The sequence below is a fragment of the Lolium perenne genome, chromosome 7 (assembly GCF_019359855.2).
Source record: "Lolium perenne isolate Kyuss_39 chromosome 7, Kyuss_2.0, whole genome shotgun sequence".
NCBI classification, from domain to species: Eukaryota; Viridiplantae; Streptophyta; class Magnoliopsida; order Poales; family Poaceae; genus Lolium; species Lolium perenne.
This window is the reverse complement of record NC_067250.2, coordinates 43,135,450-43,158,091: the sequence shown is the minus strand read 5'-3', so window position 1 is coordinate 43,158,091 and position 22,642 is coordinate 43,135,450. Positions and strand designations below refer to the sequence as shown.

Genomic DNA, 22,642 nt, shown 5'->3' with positions numbered 1-22,642 from the left:
TAGAGGAAAATAGAAAACCCGCTATTAATGCTATAGCTGGATCGGTTTCGATACACCCTCTCGCGAATCAATACAGAAAGATAGAAACAATCTATAGTGAGCTGGACGCCATTACGACCTACCAACCCCCACCAAGATCGAAATACAAAAAAAACAATATATACGTTGCCATTGCGATTGCGTGTTTTCTACCAAAAATAGACAAAATAGAAATAAAATTATTAATAAAAAAGGCAAAATATACCAAAAAGACTATGTTTTGTTTAAAAAAATAGCACTTTGGTTTGGAAGGGAAGGGGGCAATATCGTCTTTCCACAAAGCCGAAAGAAATTAATATACGGAGTACTAGTACTGGGGCACACCACACGGACTCCTCCGCATCCTTCTTCTCCTTCTCCATCTTCCTCCTCCGATCTCTCCAAACCCTAAGCTAAGCAAATCCAATCCAATCCAATCCCACCGCTGGCGATCGCCTCTGGATTTCCATGACCGCCTCCTCCGGCGGCGGCAGCGGCAGCGGAGGCGGCATCTCATCTCCGGCGCCGCGGGCCATGAAGCGCGAGCTCGCCTTCGCGCTCCAGTCGCTCTCCGAGATCACCGCTTCGCCGGGCCGTACCCGCTCCGGCCGCTCCCTCTCCTCCCCCGCACCCTCCGCCCAAGCCGCCGCCAAGAGGCGTAAGACTAGATCGGAGCCTCCCAGCAAGGATGCGGAGGAGCCCGCGGATCTGGTCTCCCCGCCAACGCCGCCCTTGGACGTCGAGGCGCCCAAGGCAGCCAGCCACGACGCCGCCGAGGCGCCAAAGGCAGCCGGTCACGACGCCGCAGAGGCACTGCCCTTGGATGCCGATGCGCCCAAGGCCAGCCACAACGCGGGCGACCCGCCGGCCTTGGATGCCCAGCCGCCGCCCAAGGCCAACCACCACGACGACCTCGTCATGGTGGACGTCGAGGCCCACCACGACGCCGACCTTATGGACGCATGCGCCCTAGCGCCGCCAGCAGAGAAGAAGAAGGAGGAGGGATCCATTCCTGTCGTCTCCCCTCAGCACCTAAAGGATGGATCCCATGCTCCTGGAGAAGACGCTGATTCCACAACCCAACAGCCTGGCGAGCCTGCAAAACAGGAAGCAGGATCTAATGGGCCCAATGCTGCTGCCGCGCCGCCGCTTGCAATGCCGGATGTGAAAGAGTGTGCTGTGTTGGGATTGGATGCACGGCCAGCTTTGCAGGAATCCACTGCTGTGACCGGAGATATCCACAGGGACAACCTCATGGATGCATGTCATGGATCAAATGGACCGAGCATACTGGACAATGTCCTGGCTGATCCTCCTTCAGCTGCCGAGGAAGCCGCCACACCTGCTTCCACTGCTGGCCTCAAGCTTGCAAGACGCTTCACACGATCACTGCTTGGTAACAAACTGGACAAAGAGGCCGCAGCTAGTGAAAGTCAAGACAGTGAGGGCAAGAAAGATTCCTCGACTGATTTGGCTCAAACACCAGGGAGGAGGTTCACAAGGTCACTGCTCAAGCCAAAGGTTGAGGCACGCCCTACCAGCAATCTGGGTGTATCTGAAGAGCCAGCTGACAGCACATCACACACCCCTCCATCGGTGAAGAAGATGGAGATGAAGATGTCTAAGAAGGTTGACTGCTTTACTAAGCACCCAACCAACGTCAGAGAGTTGCTCAGCACAGGCCTGCTGGAGGGAATGCCGGTCATGTATATCATCCCTCATAGCAAGGTATGATAGTGTTATTCATAAGCTCTATCAACACTGTTATGCCACATCTTGTTATGCCAAACTTCTTGTAGCCATGCCATGTTATATTGTGAATGTCAATGAACCAATTAGCCTAATGAACTGCCACTCTTCAAATAAGCTGCTGCATGTTGAGATATTTGGATATATTTAAACTGTCTTTCTTTTGTTATTCTATGGTAGCCATATCGAGCGTTTTACTGTGGATCATGTTATAACAAGTAGAGGGCACTATTGTAACGCGGTGCAGTTAATATGAATTTTGTTTGCAAGTTGCAGAAGACTGTGCTGAATGGAGTGATTACAGGTTACGTTATACGTTGCTTTTGTGTTAAGTGTAATGGCTCCAAGGTTAGTACTCCTTCCCTTCAAAAGGAAAAAAATAGGTTAGTGATTACTCCTGTATCTGTAAGCCGTTGCATATTGCAAATTGTTTACGTAATGTTTGTTCTCTTTTTGAATGTTGCAGGCCATTTCTACTTATTTGTTTGAACAACATGCTGGAAGCAACAAAAAACACCCTGCAGATCACATCTACTTGGCGAATGGTAATAGTTTGCGGGATGTGATCCGTGCCTGTGAAAGTTCTCCTTTGGAATCTCTTAACAAAACAATCCAGTCTTCCATTGATCCCATGAGTATAAGGAGCCGCATGAATTGTCTGAATTGCAACGGTGAGGCTTTCTTGCTTAGATACTTCTGGGAGTTTTAGTTTCCTCTGGTGCCTTGCTGTGTTTCCTTACGTCTCCTAATGCTGCAGGGCATCTTCCTTCATCACAAACTGAACACTTTCTGTGTCACTGTTGCCTAGAGTCAAATCAACCTCAAGATCCCACTTCCCCATATACATGTAACAAGAGCAATTCCAGGTAAGCAATCGAAGCGTCATAATGTGCTAGATGTGCTCTTATGCCCAATTAACTATGACACCCCACCATTGGTTGCATAACATTTCTAGGAGATATAACTTCACACACTATCAAGCAAATAAAATGTTATATTACGACCTGACATACTATAATCTTATGCAACTTTCACAGTTCTGGTTGTTTTATTTGGCTATATATTTTGGACCTGTTGACTTCTAGCTTGCAACTTATGCTATTGTATTTACAAATGGTATTCCTCTCCATGTTTTGTTTTGGGGTGCTATAGTCTGACTCCAAGTTCCAAGGAGTTTTCGTTGAAGAAGATATCGTTCACCAAAGGTGGGAGTACTGGAAAAGTAACAACAAAGTCAGTACTTCTAGTTCTGTACTTATGACATCCTTTTTTTTTCTTCTCATTGTTAAGCACATAATTCATTGGTTGCTGCTTGATACTTCTTTCAGGGACACTGGCCTACACAAATTGGTATTTAAGGTCTTGCTTGATGGCACTGAAGTAGCCTACTATGTTGACGGGCAGGTTGGTAGACCAAGAGCTGCTTCCCAATTTTCTCTAAGCACACCCTGTGTTATTTGGTTGATAATTTGCATTTGCATTGCGTAGAGAAAGGTCGATGGGTACATCAAGGATCAAAGAATCTACTGTAACCACTGCAATAAAGTGGTGCGACTCCTTTACTATCAAAGCTACTTTTTAATATGTGTCCATTATTTCATGTGAATTGACCTTTGATGAGGAATATCCAGGTTAGCCCCTCAGCATTTGAAGCTCATGCGGGTGAGGGATCAAGACGCAAACCGTAAGTCTTTGTGCTACCCTGTTTTAGATTATACCAACCTGCACTTGTCCGCTTGCTCTTATTTACATTGCTATCAGGTATGACAACATCTTCACATCGAACGGGGTATCCTTGCATGAGCTGTCAATGAAAATATCAAAAGATATGGAATTGTCAGAACGTGAAACTGATGATCTATGCAGAGAATGTGGTTTAGGGGGAGATATTTTCGCTTGCAAAATGTGTCCAAGGTCATTTCACCTAGGTATGGCCTTGTCTCTTCCTAATTAATTGTCAATATGCTTTAAGAGTGATACTTGTTAGTTATGTTGTTGTAAATGATAATTTATTGTTAAACAATCAATCTAACATGGGTCTTATTTACAATTTGTAGCTTGCGTTGGGCTGTCTGAGGTTCCCTCAGAGTGGTTTTGTGATAACTGTACCATCCTTGTTCAAAAAGAAAAGGCTTTAGCAGCAAATAAAAATGCTAAGGCTGCTGGAAGGCAAGCCGGAGTTGATTCTATTGAACAGATAATGAAGAGAGCTATAAGAATTGTCCCAATCTCGGATGACCTTGGAGGATGTGCCCTATGCAAGTGAGTACTACTTGTCTTACGTTTTCCCATGAGTTTAGACCTTAGCATGCAGGATCCAAGATTCACATGATTTTGTGCATGCTCAATTTTCAGCCTTTAGGTCTAGGTATGATCAATATGATTATATAAACTACGGTGGTGTCTAGCGGTATTAGATTTTTGAACTTGTAGCAAGTAATGCTTATCAAACTTTGTATTCGATTTACTTTGAGGAATGGTAACAAGAGCATGGTAATGAACTAGTGGTCTGGAAATTTCTTTTAGGCAATTTTCTGTGGTGACATAGACATAATTAGTACAAAAGCTGGCAGAACCGTAATGAAAGGTGCACAACGGCAGAAACAAGCCTGCCATTAAATATAAACAATGAATGTGGTCTGGATATCATAAATCTACGAAATCTTCCGTGAGAGGACCAGAAGTGTACAATGACTAGTAGAATTTGACCTCATGATTGTACCAACAAAAGTCCAAGTAAAGATCCTTGTTGTTTGGCAGGCTGTATTATGCATAAAGGCTTTCTCCAAAATTTCTAGCTGTGTTGTTACTTCCTCCCCATGTTGTATGATTTTCTACGTTGTAATATTTCTGTCAAATCTTCTTTGTGCAGGAAAAAGGATTTTAATAATGCAGTATTTGATGAGCGCACTGTGATACTCTGTGATCAAGTATGTGTTCTATATTTGTACTAGAAATGCATCTTGATTTGTTTCTGCTTACATTCAACTTATGATCTTGTTATTAATACTCCCTCTGTCTCAGTTCATAGGACTTGCGCGTATCCCTAGGTTGTCAATTTGGCCAACATAATATCATTTGTATAATATAAAAATTATATCATTAGAAAGTAGAACATCTAAGCTTTCTAATGATATATATTTTGTAATACATATGTTGCATTATCATCGTTAAATGTACGACCTAGGGATACGTGTAAGCCCTGTGAACTGGGACGGAGGGAGTATACGATTTTCCTTCGTCTTGTTGGATTTAATCTTTGTCTGAACAATAAATTCTGATGGTACATGCATAATATTCTGTATTACTGTGGTATACTTGGCTAACTTGTTTTATTTCTGTGCTTTTCAGTGTGAGAAAGAATACCATGTAGGATGTCTGAGAAGTCAATGGCAGGTAGATCTGAAGGTTAGCACATAATAACTTCACCTTCGCATTTATGTGAATGATATATCCACGGGGAAGGAACAATGCTGACATCTTTGGTGAAAGATAACACAGTAGCTTGTTTCTTTGCAGGAATTACCTGAAGGGGAGTGGTTCTGCTGCAGTAGGTGCTCTGAGATACGCTCCTCTTTGGACAAGATAATTTCTATTGGAGCTCAGCCTTTGTCGGAGTCAGATATTGATATCATAAGAAAGAAACATGAATCCAGAAGTTTAATCATGGACAACGATGCAGAAATCAGATGGCAATTGCTTGCTGGTAGAAGTGCCACTGAAGATGGCAACTTATTGCTTTCTTCTGCTGTACCAATTATTCATGTATGTGCTGCATTTTTCTATCTTGTATGCGGCATTTTGTTTGAGGGTTTTAGCAACATTATGAATGTGGCACTTCTCTTAGCTCGCTATTTTATCAATGATATATACTGATTGGTTCACTTATCTGGCTGTTTTTTTTTCCCATGCAGCAATCTTTTGATCCAATCGTTGAAGCTCACACGGGTAGGGATCTAATTCCTGAGATGGTCAACGGGTAAGAGAGATAACTGCTCTTCCATATTTTGTTCATTGCATATGTCACTGTGTTAATAATTTTTTTCTGTTCTCCCAGGAGGAGACCTAAGGATGGAATGCCAGGCCAGGATTACAGTGGAATGTACTGTGCAGTCTTACTTTCAGGGTAAGAATTATTTATTAATAAAACTTCAGTTTGGCCAGACTACTATATGCACTGTTACTGAATCTTACTTGCCTGTTGCAGTTCTACGGTTGTGTCAGCAGCACTTTTGCGTGTCATGGGAGGTGACGTTGCTGAATTGCCACTGGTTGCAACCAGTATGGATCTTCAAGGACTGGTGAGTCTACAGTTGCTACTTAGCATTATCTTTATAGTACAGTAGTAAAGAGCTAGCCTGTTTGTTCTTTCCATTCATGTATAGATATAGTATTATTGATTTCACATCCTTTTTATTTTATGATAAAAACAGGGCTACTTCCAAGTTTTGTTTTCATGCCTGGAAAGGATGCTGACTTCACTGAAGATCAAGCACTTCATGCTTCCAGCCGCCCATGAAGCTGAATCAATCTGGATGAATAAGTTTGGTTTCTCCAGAATCCCTCAGGAAGAGGTTTGTTACCCAACCCTCCTTGTTATATTATCCTTTATTGTATTGGGTTCAGATGATATGGCTGATGGATGTAAATCTGATCTGAACTTACTGGTTGCAGTTGGAAGCTTATCTTAACGGGGCACACCTCACCGTATTCCATGGAACGGCAAACCTGTACAAGGCTGTTCCTTTGTCATAGCATGGGCTTAATAAATGGATAAGCCGGTCCAGACATATTTGTCATTGGAGGCTCTGCTGGTAACTGTACATATGATGATGAAGCATGGCAAAAAGATGATTGATAATTATGGCAAAAGTCTAAGAGGGCAACATACTAAAAGATAGCTTGCTGGAAGCAAACTGATCCTGAGCCAGCTTTGGTAGTAACCCGAAACATTTTATCCTGCGGCGAAGATAGATGATGCTGGAACTGGGACCGATGGTTTTGTGCCAGCTTTTGTTGTTTCATTTCGTATTTCTAGGGCGTTCAGCTGAGAGCCGCCATGTGGAGTAGGTTTGATGTAGTACAGGCATGGTCATCTCAGAAACTGCAGAATTTTGTGGCGATATACTGGCCTGCTGATCTTTGTCTGTTCCTGGTTGAAATTTTGATCTGTTAATCGGTGTGGGTGCATTTCTAATGAATTTTGATGATGGGAAAGAGATGTGTGAATGGTTTCTTGATGTATGTAAGGGATACATTGTGCGGAAGTTATGTTACATCTGCCACTTGGGTGGCATACCTTTACTTAGCATTCAAATTAAGTGTTTCATTTCTTTGTGAGAAGTGTTTTTGTTTTGCTTTAAAAAAATGTTGGTGGATATGGATCTACTTCCTCCTATCCAAATTAATTGACTTTATTTTATTTGGATGTAAACAAATGCATTTACGTACTACATGAGTTGATCAATTAATTTGTATCGGAGGAATACTAAAACCAAAACAAGTTCAATCTCATGACGAATAGACGATCCTAATTGGAACTATTTTTAGTTGAAACGAGTACAAAACGTTGGCCATATTTTAATGGGTCATTGCATTATTTGCCCAATAATTTTATGGACATATAATTGATGCTATTATATTTTTATTTTAAAATGTTATTTCCGTAGACTTCTCGAGTAATCTAGTTGTTTTGACAATCATTGCCACATATATTTATAGTAACAAATAATTCATTGCAGAGATATACGAGCAGTCCCTAACGATTATAAAATGAAGTCTAAAAAATACTAGATCTTCAAACTCTTTTGTCTCACTCAAACTGGCATTTTCAAATGCCCCGGGAGCCTTGCCTTGTCAGGGCTCATTATTCAAAGAGCAGCTCTAATCTCACCTGCCTAGTGGTGTAGGCGGTTCGCGCCGGATGGAACAACCCGCTTTGCAGTCTTGTACTTTTCTGAAGGTAGCCAAAGATAATACTAGACCAGAGATATGTAAATAATGAATGAAGGTTCTCTCATGATTTTAATTTGAGTCGCAGTGCCAATATTGTGTGCAGGCACGTAGCTATTAAAGTAATCAATCAACATCGGCAAGAGTACCAACACTAGTATTCAAGGGAATAATAATCGATTACCATGATCCTGGAGAGCTGAGAGTACGAGTACGAATCACCATTGTTGAGAACGTAGCAGTCGGGATAAAACTGCGAGGATAATCCTCCTCACGGTAACCATGAGAAAGGATCCAGAATCGATCTAGCGAAGCAAGATCTAAAGGCCCATATAACTAGAGAACTGTAATTTTTCAACACCACCATTGACGTCGGAAAGAAATCTCGTTGTCGAGCGAAATGCCAAATATCACTTATTGTTGACGATGCCATCTCTACGGAGAGGAAACCAAAAAGAAGGCGACTACCAAAGCCCTAAGGTGATCTACTGAAAACACTGCTTTTATTAAAACTCAACGCGTAGATCGGATTCCTAATTTCTCCCGACACCGGCGAAGCCGAACGGATAGGAAACCCGGTCTATGGAGGAGCCTGAAGTGGAGCGGCTAGGTTTTGGAGGCGGCGGCTTTCTTTGTCGTGAGAGGAAAAACGATTAAGTTAGGATCGGGATTCTGTTTTTCTTAAGTAAGCTTGTTAGTCCAAACTAGGAAGAGAGTCTCTAACAGCAGGGCTAGGCTCGCCTTTTTTTAGTCAACATCCAACGTTAAATTAATGACGTTAGTAGCGGAAGATACAAAGTGCTGAACCAACCTATAACCAGTTCCACATCCAGACACAAGATCAAGCCAAAGGTTTGTACAAGAAAACGAGAGAGCGGGGGGCTAAACGTAGGCTAGGTCGACAAAAACACGGAACACCAACGAACAACATCTGAGGAGATTAAGACACCGATAAGGTTGTGCACATTTGAACCGAAATGGCATCGCCACCACCGCCTCTACTCTATGTCACTAAAGAGGGCATGCTAGAGCTCACCAGACTTGGCCACTTGTGCTCCAGTTTTACGCCTAACGCAAAAATCCAAAAAGAAGGTGACCTGAGGTTGGGTGGTTAATAGGGTGTTGTACCCCTAGCCCATCAGAATTCAAACTCAGGTTTGACATTCCTGTGCCTCATAAATACGAAATATTCAGTGGAGGCCTGCTACAATCCGGCCCGGCCCAAGGATGCACAAGTGTAGGCATACCCCACCGGCCGATCGAGCGCCCCCTCCCTGCCGGTGTAGGGCTTCCCTTCCTTCGCCGCACCTCCTCCTCCTCCCGCGCTCTCCGGCCATCCGCCGCCCCCAACGCCCCGTGCTCAGCCCCGACGCTCCGTACGAATCTCCTGCTCCCGCTGTTCGGTCCGCCCCTGCCATCGCCAAGACCGCCGCCTGACTTGCCTCGCCGCCCCCAGCCAATCAAGGTATTTTCCTTTGGTTTTGCTCTAGACCGCGCATATGCAGATGATATGTTGTAGCATATATAGGTGTATGCTTGCGAGCTCGCGCATGGATGCAATGTTGCAGTTGAATTTGTGTACGGAACATTGCGACCCGCATCGTGCCCCAAAATGTGCAATTTTCAGATACTGAGATACTAGTATGCGGATTATTCTAGGCAGTACGTGGTGGTAAAGAGGCTGATGGAGGGAGGATGCGACACGGCGGCGGGAATGGCGATGGAGGTGGAAGCGGAGGCGAGCCAGCTTTCAGTGGGTTTCTCCGGTTCCCTGACCCCGGACCCTGCGGCTAGCGGCGTCGCCTCCTCGACGACGAGGCGGCTCGGCCTCAGGAACAGCATCCAGACCAACTTCGGCGACGACTACGTCTTCCAGATCGCTTCTTGGTACACATGATGACCCCCTTTCCCACTTCGATTGAACTAGCTTTAGGTTACAAATTCTATTGCGGTTTAAATGGTGTAGACAGTTTCCGACATGCCATGTTTTGTCCACTTTCCCCAGTGTGATTGACTTAACTTTAGGCTGCAAATTTCACCGCGTTTAAAATGATTAGATTGTTTTTGAATGGGTAATCCATCCATGTGCTCTGTTTTGACTATTCATTAGACTAGAATGCCGCAACTCTAGTCCGGCTTCTATCGTTTCTCTTTCCCATTGTTCGTACATGAATATTGCATATATCCCGTGACAAGCCAGGAGATCTCGACGCTCGCGGTTTCCTTGTCGACGAACGCACTGAAGTTTTATTCTCCAGCAACTGGGCAGTATATGGGGCAATGCACAGGACATACAGGAACTATCCATGAAATTTCCTTTTCAACTCCTTCGTCACCACAAGTAATATGCTCTTGTTCTGCTGATGGAACCATCAGAGCTTGGGACACCAGAAGCTTTAAGCAGGTTTTTCTTTTCTAGTACCCCCTGATTGTTGAATATTTATGTTGGCTATAAATTAAAATCACGTGAATATGCATGCTTGCAAAAATTGTACAAACGAGATCACATCTACATAGTTTTTCAATATTATATGTATTCCAAGTCATAAGAATGTTTGTTAGTTTCTGTGCTGTTAGTTGTTTACTCTCGTGAAGTTGTGAGGCATTAATCTTGTGATGCTTGGTTTGGATCGTGTTTGGTATTAATCTTGTGATGCTATTATATCTACTTGAGTTTTTCTCTGTTCCTTGGAAAATTGTATAAATATTATTTTTGTTAAGAGAATGAAACGACATGATGTAAAGTACAACCTGGACAGTGTCTTTGTTATTAATACTAGAAATCCATTAAATTTAGAAGACATTGTTCAATTCTAGACTACTGCTCCTATAAACTTTTTCCGCATTAACATAGAAATATCCGCAATGCAGAGTGTTTATTTATATTGTGATTAGTTTTTGTGTACTTCTGCTACTGGACATAATCAAGCAGCCATTCACTAGGTCTTCATGGATTTTTTGATACTTCATTTACTGGCATGCTTTTGGTCTATTACATTCAGTGTACTACTCATATAACTAGGGCTTCAGCAATTTGCAAATTACTACGGTGGGATTTATATGTCTGTTTCTCTAAATTGGAACTTTACTGATCTATGACTGTCTGCCAGATATCTTTGCTAAATGGCGGTGCCTCTCGCGAAATGTTTAGCTTTTCCTTTGGTGGATCAAGTGGTAACCTACTTGCTTCTGGTTCTAATTCCCAGGTAATGAGTATCGTTGTCTTACAGATTAGAGTTGTATCTGTTAACAGCTTAAATTCTTCTCATATCCACCTTGTACTTGCACCGGCTCTGGCCACTTTATAGCTGTGCAGAATGGTTACTCCCACCCCTGCAAATGGGGGTTGGGCTTTAGCAAACATTTGACTATCAGGGCATTAGATTTGGTACAATAATCTGGAGACGATGATTGTTTTAGTTCATTTACATGTTTGTTAGAGCAAAAAAGACAAAGATTTCAAGAGGTTTTTCATGTTAAATCTCATTCAAGTTACTCGACTGTAGGTTCTGCTGTGGGATTGGAGAAGTTCAAAACAGCTAGCCTGCTTAGAGGATTCCCACATGGATGATGTAACACAGGTACACATTACTGTATGGAGTTTTACATGTTCTCCACTAAGACAAAGCCTAACTCGCATACTGCCATTACTTAATTGCCATCTGTACATTTCCCACTCAGGAGGCATGTAACCTAAACCTTCTATCCCTTTTCAATGAAATGAAACACAAAGGTTTTTTGCGTTTTCTTGAAAAAAAAAATTTCCCACTCTTGTGCTCATATTATGTGCAATTTAGCTCCACTTAAGTGGCAAATGGGAAAAATTCCAATCATTCGTCGTTGAACTTTATTTCATTTTCCAGTTCATTTTTTTACTGTAATTTACTCTCAAGCCAGGAACCTTGCATGCATGCTTGTGTGGAATAATGCTATTTTATCGGGAAACTTTTGGTTCATCTCAAGAAACTGTATATGCATTATCCATAGGGCACTGCTGGTAGTGGAGAGCGCCACACTGAACCTTTCAATATGGAACCTGAGTTACCTCTCATACTCCGAAAAGCTTGACCCCAACTTAAGTAATTTGACAAACAATCATGGTCTTGATTAACAGAACAATTTGTGTGAGAAAAAAATCTTCTGTATAAAGTTTATAAATAAAATTGGTTCCAGCGTTACTTCTTGAGACTTGTAATCTTTGTAGTTCTGTTTGATATTATGTCTCCTTGCACCTACTGTTATTTGATGCCTATTTTTTTTGGTAAATTAATTGTTGGAAAACTGATGGGCTCAGATATCCTTAAGGCTCTGTTTGGATGTTTGTATTGGGAAACATGGCATTATATTGGCTTGAATGTCAATATCTCAAGATATTGATATTGAGATTGAATGTCAATATTTCTGTTCGGATGTTCTGATATTTGAAATCCAAACTTGATATTGAGGTTGAATGGCAAAACTTGTTTGGATGGTGAAAGTGACGAATTGCATTTGCATGAGAGTGTGACCATTATACTGAATATATTTAAATAATTCTATCTTATATATCACATAAGAATAATAAAAAATAAAAGGTAGATTCCACTATTACAACATTGTTCAATTTTCTGTGAGCTAAAGGATGCATGCATATGATTCAACATTCATCAATACTACAGAAAATCTGCATATCGATCACGGCTCTGTACATACTGTACCAAAAAGTTAAAATTGTCATATACGTGCTCTGTCCCACAACCTTCCCCTGGGCAGACGTCCGTCTCAACAAATGAATCAAATCCACCTCAAGAGATGCATCAAAGCAACCACCGCCTGTAGGACAGAGAAAGGATAGAGTGGACAGAGATGGCATACAGGGGATTCACCATCCTACCTTGAACAATCAGCGGCAGGAGGTCGGGGATCCGGCCGGGGATCCGGCCGGGGAGAAAATTGGAATCCGGTGGCGTGCGGGGTGCTTCTTGAGGTCAACAGACCTGCCGGGGAGCGGCGACATCTCGGTTGGTCATTGTCATGTTCCTCTATTCGGTTGTGAGGGCGCCCATTCCTGCAGAGGGGGAACACGGGTGAGTCGTAGAGGTGGGGGCGCCAAGGGACGGAAGGAGGACAGAATCGGCGGTGTCCTGCCTCGCCGGAGGTGAAGGAGGAGGGTGAGTGGCAGCAGCAGGAGACTCCCTGCGTGGGTGCTCTCGAGGGTTTCAGCTAGCAAGGAGATAGAACGAGGGAGCGGGCGAGGAGGAAAATGTTTCGTGCTCCGAATAACTCACGATGTCGAGCTCCAGACCAGTACATTCGCGAGGGAGCTGCCTAGGCCAAAAAAAACTCCACCACAATATTTGGCCCGAATGCACAGCCCTTCAATGCCTAGGCCACCCAAACGCTTGGAATTCGGGATATTCGGGCCTGTACAATGCCAATATCCAATACCAGGCCTGAATGCAAACATCCAAACACATTCTAAAGGCTATCTGAATGTGACAATACTAAGCAAGTTTGTCAATTATTTCGTGCATACGTATATCGTTTACAGTAATTATGATGGCAGTTAGTGTTCTCACATACTTTTGTTTTCTTGACTAGTTGATGATATTACTGTCCTAAATATTCATGCTTACGTATTGACTTCATATCAACTACTTGATATTTATCCAGTACAATTTTTTGATTGGGTGATTACTAGTCATTGTTGTGATGATTTTTCACTCTTTTTGGACAGGTTCGATTTGCACCAAATCAACAAAGTAAACTCGTTTCTGGTGCAATTGATGGATTAGTATGCGTCTTTGACACTGATGGTGATATCGATGAGGACAATGATTTACTATCGGTATGTGGTAGTTGTCTTTAAATACTTAGGGAACATTTTTTTTGTCTATTTGTTGAAGGTTATCAGTTCAATATGTTGTTAACTTGAGTACTAGGTTTGCTTACAACATTATGCTCATTAAGATTTTTTGATATAATGATTCTCCCTAAAGTTACCACATTATGTCTATCAATTTTTTGTTGATGGGCTTTCTATATTTTTTGATGTTCCCTAGGTTATGAATGTGGAGACTTCTGTTGCTAAGGTGGGTTTTTATGGAAATATGTATCAGAAGCTTTGGTGTTTGACACATATTGAAACATTAAGGTAATTTCTTTCCACATGATGCTGCAAATGATTCTGTTAAATTATTCAGTTCACAGAATAATAATAACAACCAAATCTGCCTTTTAGCCTTTCCAAACTGGAACAGAGATCCAAAAAGTATTTGGAAAAGGTAACGGAGAAGTATTTGCCAGGAAAAGACACGAAAACATAAGTTTTGTTTCTGGTGCAAACGGAAACTAAATTGAAATTGCTGAAACTCCCTAATTTGCAATTTACGTACTGAAGAGGCTAGGCTTGAGGCAGTTACTAGACCTGTACCCATGTAACAGAACAAAGAACGATGGAGAGGGGAGATATAGGATTTGGCCCAGGCTGTGTGGTGAGAAAAGACAAATACATGGCCATGGGAATTTGACCTGTCCAGCAATGAGGATGTATTTTGAAAATTAAATAGATGAAAGCTCATGGTCTACATTGCTGTTATTGGTTGTACATGATCATGCTGGCCCTTTTGTTCTGACAAATATCCGGTCAGCATTCGGTTCCGATACTATTTCTGTTCGTTTTTTTGTAGCCAGAGCTTCTGAATTAATGTCCGTTTCTGGTGAAAAGTCCAGAATCAAAAAACGGTAGAGCCTGGTTCTGACCGGTTGTGTTTCATGTTCACCATTATTATTACGACATTCTATCTAACTTGTTTGACATAACAAGCACACAGGTCTATAATTATGATGTTTGCTATTTAATTACCACAGCACTTGGGACTGGAATGACGGGACTAGAGAATTGAATGTAGAGGATGCTCGTTCATTGGCCACTAATAAGTGGAACCTTGACCATGTGAGTATCCAAGACTGCTTAACCTATCTTGCACATTCTGTGCTCCTGTTTTCTCTTGATAGTTTTCACTGCACAGCAGCATTAAGAAGTTCCAATGCTTGTTTTTAATGTATGCCAGGTGGACTATTTCGTTGACTGTCACTACTCTCTCCCTGATGACCGGTTATGGGTGATCGGTGGCACAAATGCCGGGACACTGGGTTACTTCCCTGTAAAAACTGATCCTGCAGGAGGAGCAATTGATTCGGCGGAGGCTGTCCTTGAAGGAGGCCATACTGGAGTTGTCAGGACCATCTACCCAGCTGGAAGCAGTCTCGAGAGGCTTGGCCAGCACAGGGGTATCTTTGGGTGGACAGGAGGTGAAGATGGTCGACTGTGTTGCTGGCGCTCTGACGATATCGTGGAGACAAAGAAGTCTTGGATCTCTAGTACGCTCGTATCACGGGTGGAGAAGCGAACCAAAGGCCGACACCAGCCCTACTAACCTTCCAAAATGTCCGATCTCTATCTAAAATCCGAAACCTGTTGTCCCCAGACCGTAAACTGGAGACCATGAATGACATGTGGAAAATAGTCCGCAACTGAGGAACAATGCCCCTCAAGTAATCCCTGTAATCTCAAAGCATGTGGTGAATTTTCAATCCTGTAGTAAGAAAACCTGACGGGCCTTTCTTCCGCGACGTATTGCTGGTCGGAGGCGAACTCATCCATATGAGATTATTTGTGTTTAGAAGGGAAGCAATAGTGCCTGAGCTCATTTTGCGTGCCAACTGTTGCTGCTGTTTAGCATTTCAATGTCGCTTGTATTATTGCTGTTTCGTAAGAACTGTGTGGTCTATTATTATAAATGTGCTGTTGGTACTCGCGATGATCTTTTTGATTTGGCGACTTGTGTTTCATGGGGTAGTGCTACTTCATCTTATACTATCGTACTGTCTTTGGACTAGCCCGATGTGGAGGAGTTCAAACTGCGCTTGTTGTTCGCAACGAGTAGTTATCGTCTTGTAATTAAAATTCTACCTTCTATAAAAATATGGTATGAATGGTGTGTCTTCAGCGTACTCTGAAAACAAGAAGATCAAAACCACCAATCCCCACCACTGCTGATCTACCTACACCTGTGATACGTTGATTTCTACGTTAGCCACGACTGCATCATTAACAAGTGTGGAAGAAATATCGACTGTGGTTTCGTTCCCATGGCATATATGAACATCACTTCGAATTGTGAGACACCATCAATCAGCTGTAAATCGTCCTCTTCTTTCTCCCCGTTCTTAATCCTCATGTCAAACGTAAGTAGGAGATCACAATGCAATGCGATGCATCGCTTAGGCCCAGCCATTTCGATGAGATAGCCCAGTAAAATTCTTATTATTTTGGTACTGCTCGTAGCAACACATTAATTAATTCTTTGTCACATGTACTCTAGAAACATCATACCTCGTAAAATAGCATAATAGAAAAGCAATTTTCAGTCTACCGCAACGACCCCAACCACCTAGGCTTGCATGCTTATTCAGGCCACCGCCAAACCACCTCATATTATCGGCATATCCTTCTTTATTATCGTTGGTTTCACCATCTTCTTTTACGGCCATCCTCTCATCCCTAGTGCAACAAACTTTTGCTTTGGTCTGACAATTATCCTTGTCATCCCATCTCGCCCCTATCACACGTCCAACATCACCCCTGCATTGTCATATGTGTCGTCTCACGGGGTACATAATGTTAGCAACTCATAAACCCTAACTCCGGTGTAACATCAGCGTCACAATATCATCACATTAGAGAATCACAAGGAAGATAAAGAAGGATTCCTTCCCTCGCCGTGGGAGTAGTGTGCAAATGGGTTGTCGATATTCAGTTGCGATGCATGCTTGCACAACAAATGTATAAAATGCGTGGTGCCATCTTTAGTAACACTAGCAAAAGTGCCTGTGCGTTGCATCGGGAGAAACAAACCTTAAACCCTGCAAATCATCTATGTTTGACACTTCCCAATATAATCTATCCTAAAAATATTAGATTGCGAGTTCTCGCTGCACCCTGCATACTTGTAATGATGGTGGGTGCCACCCTTAAATTTTGTAAGATATGGATCTAAACACAGAAAAATTATTGTTAAACCATGGATAATTTCATTAATGGAAATCCGTTTTGTTATGCGCATTGATGAGTGGCTAAAAATAAAGGCATACATGCGTGTGTACATGTATCATACTAATCAAATCCTCGTGATGGGCTTCATCGTGGCCATGCCCAAAATTCAGACTTAAATATAAAGTAAGCAACTAAATAACATAGGCTACTGATAATTTACCTGTAATTTTATATATTGGAAATTCCATCCACAAACAATATTTGTAACCAATTTTTATCTTTGCTTCACCCTGGCAGTGCCGTCGATCAGAAATCTCACATGCATGATGTATCGCCTCATTTGGTAGTATGCATATCTGCCATAGGGCACATACCAACTGCTGCTTATTTGTTAATTGAACAAAGATTGGAGAAATCCATCCATAAGCTTGGTAAGCATATACAAATAAGGACATACGCATACTGTATCAACATCATGTATAATTGGTGAAGAGTGCATGCGGGACGCTGTGTCCACAACACAATGGCAGCGGCTTCGGTGACAACCGACCGAGAGTTGTAGTATGGCCTGATATTTTCTTATATGATACTCTTTCCATGTCTTTTCTACGAGAAAACTTGTCGTCATCCCTAACCGCTTCTTCCCATCAATGTTTTCTGCTCGGGCATTGTCATTTCTGACACAAATGTAGCATGAGCGGACGAAGTTTCGAGAAAGTTGGCAGAATGGCAAGGTGAGAACTGAGAATGTTGAGCACAGGGGGTGAAACTGAAAGATTAGATGCTTCAGATCAATAAGGGAAACTTAAATTGAGGTGGATAATGGATGCGAGCCTTTTTTATATGCGTGTTTAGCTTGTTGAAATTAGAGTTGGTTTTAAACAAATTAATCTCGTTGTCATGTGACGTAAGAGCAATATTCGCCTAACATACACGCAAATTGTTAAGCCAAAAATAGGGAGTGCAAAACGGAGTTACACCTAACGTACACACAAAAATTGTATAAAACCAAGTTACATAAAACATGAAAAATGGCTGAAATTGCATAACAGATTTAGACTAATAGTACATAAAAATAACAAGCTTAATCATTTATCATTTTCTGAAATATTAATCCATGTAGGGTGTTTGGTATATTAGCTAGCATGCTTTAGCTAGGTGAGATTATTAAGATCAGAGGACTCACATGCATAAAACAAGCAGCATATAAGGGCTTGGAAGAGAACTGCATGAATTATCTCTGAATAAGAGTAAAGTGGGCGATGAATACAGAAACTGCCTCCTCAAGCGGTAACTAGATAAGGTTCTTCTCCAACTCCCAAGCAGAGCGGCCAGGGTGCGGACGTGGGAGGGCTCGCCTGCGTGCGATGTCCTCCCGCCGCATGGTCGCTGGCGAATTTGCCCTTTTTTTTTTCGTTGTTTACTTCTATCTAATTTCTTTAGAATTCTTTTCTGGTTTTCTTCCTCCAATTCCTTTCTTGTTTGTCCAGCCGAGATCCTAGGATCCTTTTTCTTCCGATTAATTTCCCTCCTCTAATTCCAGCTCCTTTCCCAAATTCTCCGGCCGGGATCCTGGGATCCTTTTCCTTCCGATTAATTCCCTCATTTAATCTGGTCTTTCAGCAGTTCAATTCGTGGGTTCCATTGCTTGTTGCTCCATACCAGCTTGTTATAACCTAGAAAATTTAGGCATATAAACCGATGAAACTCGGTATATGGAAGCGAGGTGGGACTATTTACACAAAATATCCGAGCGTTGTGCTATTTTTACCAAAAAAAAAAGGCCAACCGTGGCTCTGTTTGAAGCAATGGACGAGAAGCCACGGCCCGCCGAGAAGGCCGACAGCTCGAGGGGCCTCCCCGAACAGCCGAACCGACGCGCGCTTCCCTGCCGTTGGATGGATGGACGGACGACGGAAAAGGTAAACTGAACCGGTAGGATGGCTGGTGTCTGTATTATGGGATTTGGTGGAAGGGCAAAACGGACCTATAATAAGTTGGACGAAAATTTTGGCAGAAACCTTAGCTCCTTTATTATTAGGTATAGATTGATTGCATCTTTCTTTCGACAAGAGTATGCATACTTGAGGAGTAATACACCCAAAAACTTGTAGTTGATGGCATCCATGTTCAGTGTCCACCATACCTGTCTATCATGCTCTGATCTCTTCGTGTTGCTTAAATAAAGAACGAAAAAAAGAGAGAAGTCATACTCAATAGAGTAAGGAAACTGCTTGGCAAATGAAAGTTGGCTTGGACGAAACTGCTTGCTCAGCCGAGGGAGGAGCTTTCTGGAATCTGGATCCTTCACGTAGCCTCCTAGTCCACGTGGGCCCACCGTCAGTCACCGCGTACTCGGTCTTATATATAGAAAAAACAAAACAAGAAAATCGCGAGAAAAATCGAAAGAAATTGAAGAATCGAAACCTCTTCCTTCCTTCAGTTTGGAATTCCCCATCCGTCGGCTAGCTAGGTCTCCACCGATCGCCATGTCTTCGTCCTCGTCGGCCCTGCCGCGGCCGCCGCCGCCGCAGCGCTACTACTGCCACCAGTGCGACTGCGCCGTCCCCATCCCCGCCCCGGCCTCCCCCGACGACGACGTCTTCTGCCCGCTCTGCGCCGGTGGATTCGTCGAGGAGCTCCTCGACGAAAACCCTAGCTCCCCACCGCCGCCGCCGCCGCCTTCCCAGTCGCCCTTCTTCCCCTTGTCCAGCTTCCTCGACCTCCGCCACCCCAGCGACCTCGCCGGCGTCCTCGGGCCCCCATCCCCGTCCGCGCCCCGCGCCTCCGCCTCCGCCTCCGCCGCCCAGTTCGACGTCACCGACTTCCTCCACGGCCACCTCGGCGGCATCCTCTCCGGCGGCGCTACCATCCAGATCGTCCTCGAGGGCTCCTCCTTCCCCGCCGGAGCAGTCTTCGGCGGCGGCGGCGCCGGGGGGCTCAACCTCGGCGACTACTTCATGGGATCCGGCCTCGAGCAGCTCATCCAGCAGCTGGCCGAGAACGACCCCAACCGCTACGGCACCCCGCCCACCGCCAAGGCCGCCGTCGCCGCGCTCCCCGACGTCGCCGTCTCTGCTGACATGATGGCTGCCGACGGGGGCGCCCAGTGCGCCGTCTGCATGGACGACTTCGAGCTCGGCGCCGCTGCCAAGCAGCTCCCCTGCAACCACGTCTTCCACAAGGACTGCATCCTCCCCTGGCTCGAACTGCACAGCTCCTGCCCTGTCTGCCGTCACGAGCTGCCCACCGACGACCCCGACCATGACAACCGCCAGGCCTCTGCCGCTCCTGCAGCTGCGGCGCTGGCATCCCCTGGTGCCCCTTCGCCGAGGGTGATGGAGAGAAGGTTCAGGATATCGCTGCCTTGGCCTCTTAGGGCTGCGTTCGGTGCACATGCCGCCGAGAGCGGCGAACCCGACGCCGATGGTTCTGGAGACAACAACGATGCACATCGCTCCTACGATGATCTCGACTGAAGCGCTTGCAAGAAAGAGGGGAACCGAGGGATGGACGAGGTACTACTACCTCGCAATTCCACTGTTAGGATATTTCCTTATTAGGGATGATTGTCATCACCATGTGTCGCTGATTCAGTTGAGAAAATACCTTGTATGGGTTTCTCTTGATAACAATTATACTAGTTCGATCTAGCTTGAGTGTAGTATCCTCAGTTTAGATTCTACTATTTACCTACTAGTTTAATTAAGAACTGGAGAGTGATGGTTGTCAAGGGGAACTGTTAATTTGGTCTAGACGACGCTAAATGTTTGTTTCTGTCTGTCCTCCATGCTAGTCAGACCATAGGAAAATGTCTATTATGCGCTCATCCTGCAGTTGAAGTTTTGATTTAACCGTGTAGGCTGGCCAATGACATGTGTAAAATGTCTAGCTGCATGATTAGGCTGTCTTTATCTAGCTGTTATATAAGCATGCAAGGGAAAATGTTTTATAGTGCGGAGAATTGTGTACCAATGCATTCGTTGATCAGGATGTTTGGTTATTTTCTCTTGTTGATTGTTTGGTTCAAGCTTACATGCCCCTCTTCAGGTAGACAGCATTGAACTGTATAGGCCTGTTTGAAAGGAATGCCTGGCTTGATCTGGAAGTTAGGGCCACAGTGACATCTATCAATAGTGATACTGCATTTGCTATAATTATATGGGATGCTATTTGACTATTTTTAGGTTCAATATAAACAAAAAAAAAAACAAGTAATTTTTATATGTTCTTACTATGACGCAGTAGGTTTTTAAATCCTCCACACAAGAAAATGTCGTCTATTCATCTGAAAAAACAAACATCTGTTTGGATTAAGATGTTTGGGGGTTATTGGATGGCTATGATGTGATATAGTTATATGATATAACGTCTGAGGTTCTGAGCATGGAAATACATTGATTTCACCCAATTTCAAGTTTGCACTTCACCATCCAATGTCCATGCACTTGGGTTGTTGCTTGATTAACTCTTGCTAGTCCATGCTTTTACAAGGGTCAGGTTGGAACCCAAGGGGGCAGGGACGTGAGTATGAAGAAGTTGCGAACTTCACTAATTCAGCATCACGCCACTGAATACAATCTGCACGGAGTTCAGCCGGGCCATGATATATAGTTACCATGTTCTGATTTTGCTTCTTAAAAACTACCGTGTTATGCATTGCTGGATATTGCTTGTATTTCGCGCATCGCTACACTTGTTATATCTGTGCATTGCATTGCAGTCCAAATTTGAGGAATAGAAGCTGACGAGTGGTGTTTGTTGTTGTGTGCTTCAGGGCTGCTGCCAGGAACAAGTGGCCGATGTCTGGATGAAATAGGAGTCGACCTGAAAGGAAGACAAGACTTTGTTGTTGGATGCTTTTTGGTGTCACTGTCGTCTGTTCCCCTCTTGTGTGTAGAGAAGAACTAGAGAGATTCTTTTGTTGCATCTTCCTTCCTGCTTTGGTGGGCTGATGACTGTACTTACTGGAAGCTCATTTCTGTTATTGCCAAGGAAGTGCCAACCCTGAAATCTATATATATACATGCACTGGAGTATGAATCAATGTATGCATATGAAAATTATTATACTGCTTTTAGCGATTGCGAATACAAAAAGAATCTATAGTAGGTGCGGAGATGCAGTATTTTTTTTAGCTTAATGCAGTGTTTTTCTGCTTGTTGTTTCAATGTTGTGATTGCTGTCCACCCATCGACACAGGCACAACGGATACAGGCACACCGTTAACTAGATGCACTGCGTCAATGTAGTCTATTTGGCACTACCGTTTTGAAGCTATTTAATGTCTAGGTACATCTAGATTTAAATAAACCACAGACATCTAATAATAGACGGAGGGAGTATATATGTGTTAACGATCGTGTAAATGGGATGTAATTTGTGTCACATAAGAAATGATACTCCTACAAAAAGTAAGGACTATGCTGAGCGTTCCCCGGGGGATTAGAATTTCCAGCCCCCGGGTCCAGGAGGCGACACGTATCCCTATACAGTCAATTTCTATACCAGCCGCCACTTCTCTAACCGAACCGTTGCCGGAGAACGTGCTCACCGGAGAAGATGTTGTCGCCGGAAAAGTTGCCGTCACCGGAGAAAACATGGTTACCTAGGTAGCAACACTGGACACCCTTGTAGCAGCGCCTTCCGCCGCTGTTAGCAGGGTGACCCACCGCTTGCAGCAACAAGGCGCCATCGCCGGAGAAGCCGTCGCCGGAGAAGACCCCCACCGCTCGCCGCGAAGGCCCACCATGGGCAACAACGACGGGTGCCTGCTGTAGCAAGGCCTCTCGCCCCTTGTAGCAACTATAGCAACCGCCGGTAGCAAGGCCGGCAGCTCCCCTCGTAGCAAAGCCCGGCACCCATGTTAGCAAGGTCCGGCGCCCC

General features: G+C 43.8%; 3 protein-coding genes across 5 annotated transcripts; all 3 read left to right on the top strand.

Moving 5' to 3' along the window:
• The first annotated feature begins 369 nt into the window (after positions 1–369).
• LOC127311733 (uncharacterized) lies at positions 370–7,100 on the top strand. 2 transcript variants are annotated; one of them, XM_051342198.2, is made up of 18 exons: positions 370–1,746; positions 2,044–2,115; positions 2,234–2,438; positions 2,525–2,633; positions 2,920–3,000; positions 3,096–3,171; positions 3,256–3,315; positions 3,399–3,451; positions 3,529–3,695; positions 3,825–4,029; positions 4,640–4,697; positions 5,119–5,175; positions 5,287–5,532; positions 5,682–5,746; positions 5,825–5,893; positions 5,975–6,068; positions 6,201–6,341; positions 6,442–7,100. In XM_051342198.2, the coding sequence occupies exons 1-18, from the start codon at positions 487–489 to the stop codon at positions 6,520–6,522; spliced, it is 3,099 nt and encodes a 1,032-aa protein (XP_051198158.1). In that variant the 5' UTR covers positions 370–486; the 3' UTR covers positions 6,523–7,100. The 2 variants fall into 2 exon arrangements, with proteins under 2 accessions (XP_051198158.1, XP_051198157.1); XM_051342197.2 differs by having other exon boundaries at positions 2,038–2,115.
• Positions 7,101–8,954: 1,854 nt separating this feature from the next.
• Positions 8,955–15,410, top strand: LOC127311734 (WD repeat-containing protein GTS1). Of its 2 annotated transcripts, none has more exons than XM_051342200.2 (9): positions 8,955–9,184; positions 9,379–9,606; positions 9,916–10,123; positions 10,830–10,925; positions 11,226–11,300; positions 13,436–13,546; positions 13,761–13,852; positions 14,388–14,442; positions 14,569–14,653. In XM_051342200.2, the coding sequence occupies exons 2-8, from the start codon at positions 9,404–9,406 to the stop codon at positions 14,398–14,400; spliced, it is 798 nt and encodes a 265-aa protein (XP_051198160.1). In that variant the 5' UTR covers positions 8,955–9,184; positions 9,379–9,403; the 3' UTR covers positions 14,401–14,442; positions 14,569–14,653. The 2 variants fall into 2 exon arrangements, with proteins under 2 accessions (XP_051198160.1, XP_051198159.1); XM_051342199.2 differs by lacking the exon at positions 14,388–14,442 and adding an exon at positions 14,772–15,410 and having other exon boundaries at positions 8,961–9,184.
• Positions 15,411–19,143: 3,733 nt separating this feature from the next.
• On the top strand, positions 19,144–21,827 carry LOC127311735 (E3 ubiquitin-protein ligase RING1-like). Its single transcript, XM_051342201.2, has 2 exons — positions 19,144–20,274; positions 21,534–21,827. Exon 1 carries the CDS (start codon positions 19,246–19,248, stop codon positions 20,233–20,235), a length of 990 nt encoding a protein of 329 aa, XP_051198161.1. The 5' UTR covers positions 19,144–19,245; the 3' UTR covers positions 20,236–20,274; positions 21,534–21,827.
• Positions 21,828–22,642: the final 815 nt, after the last annotated feature.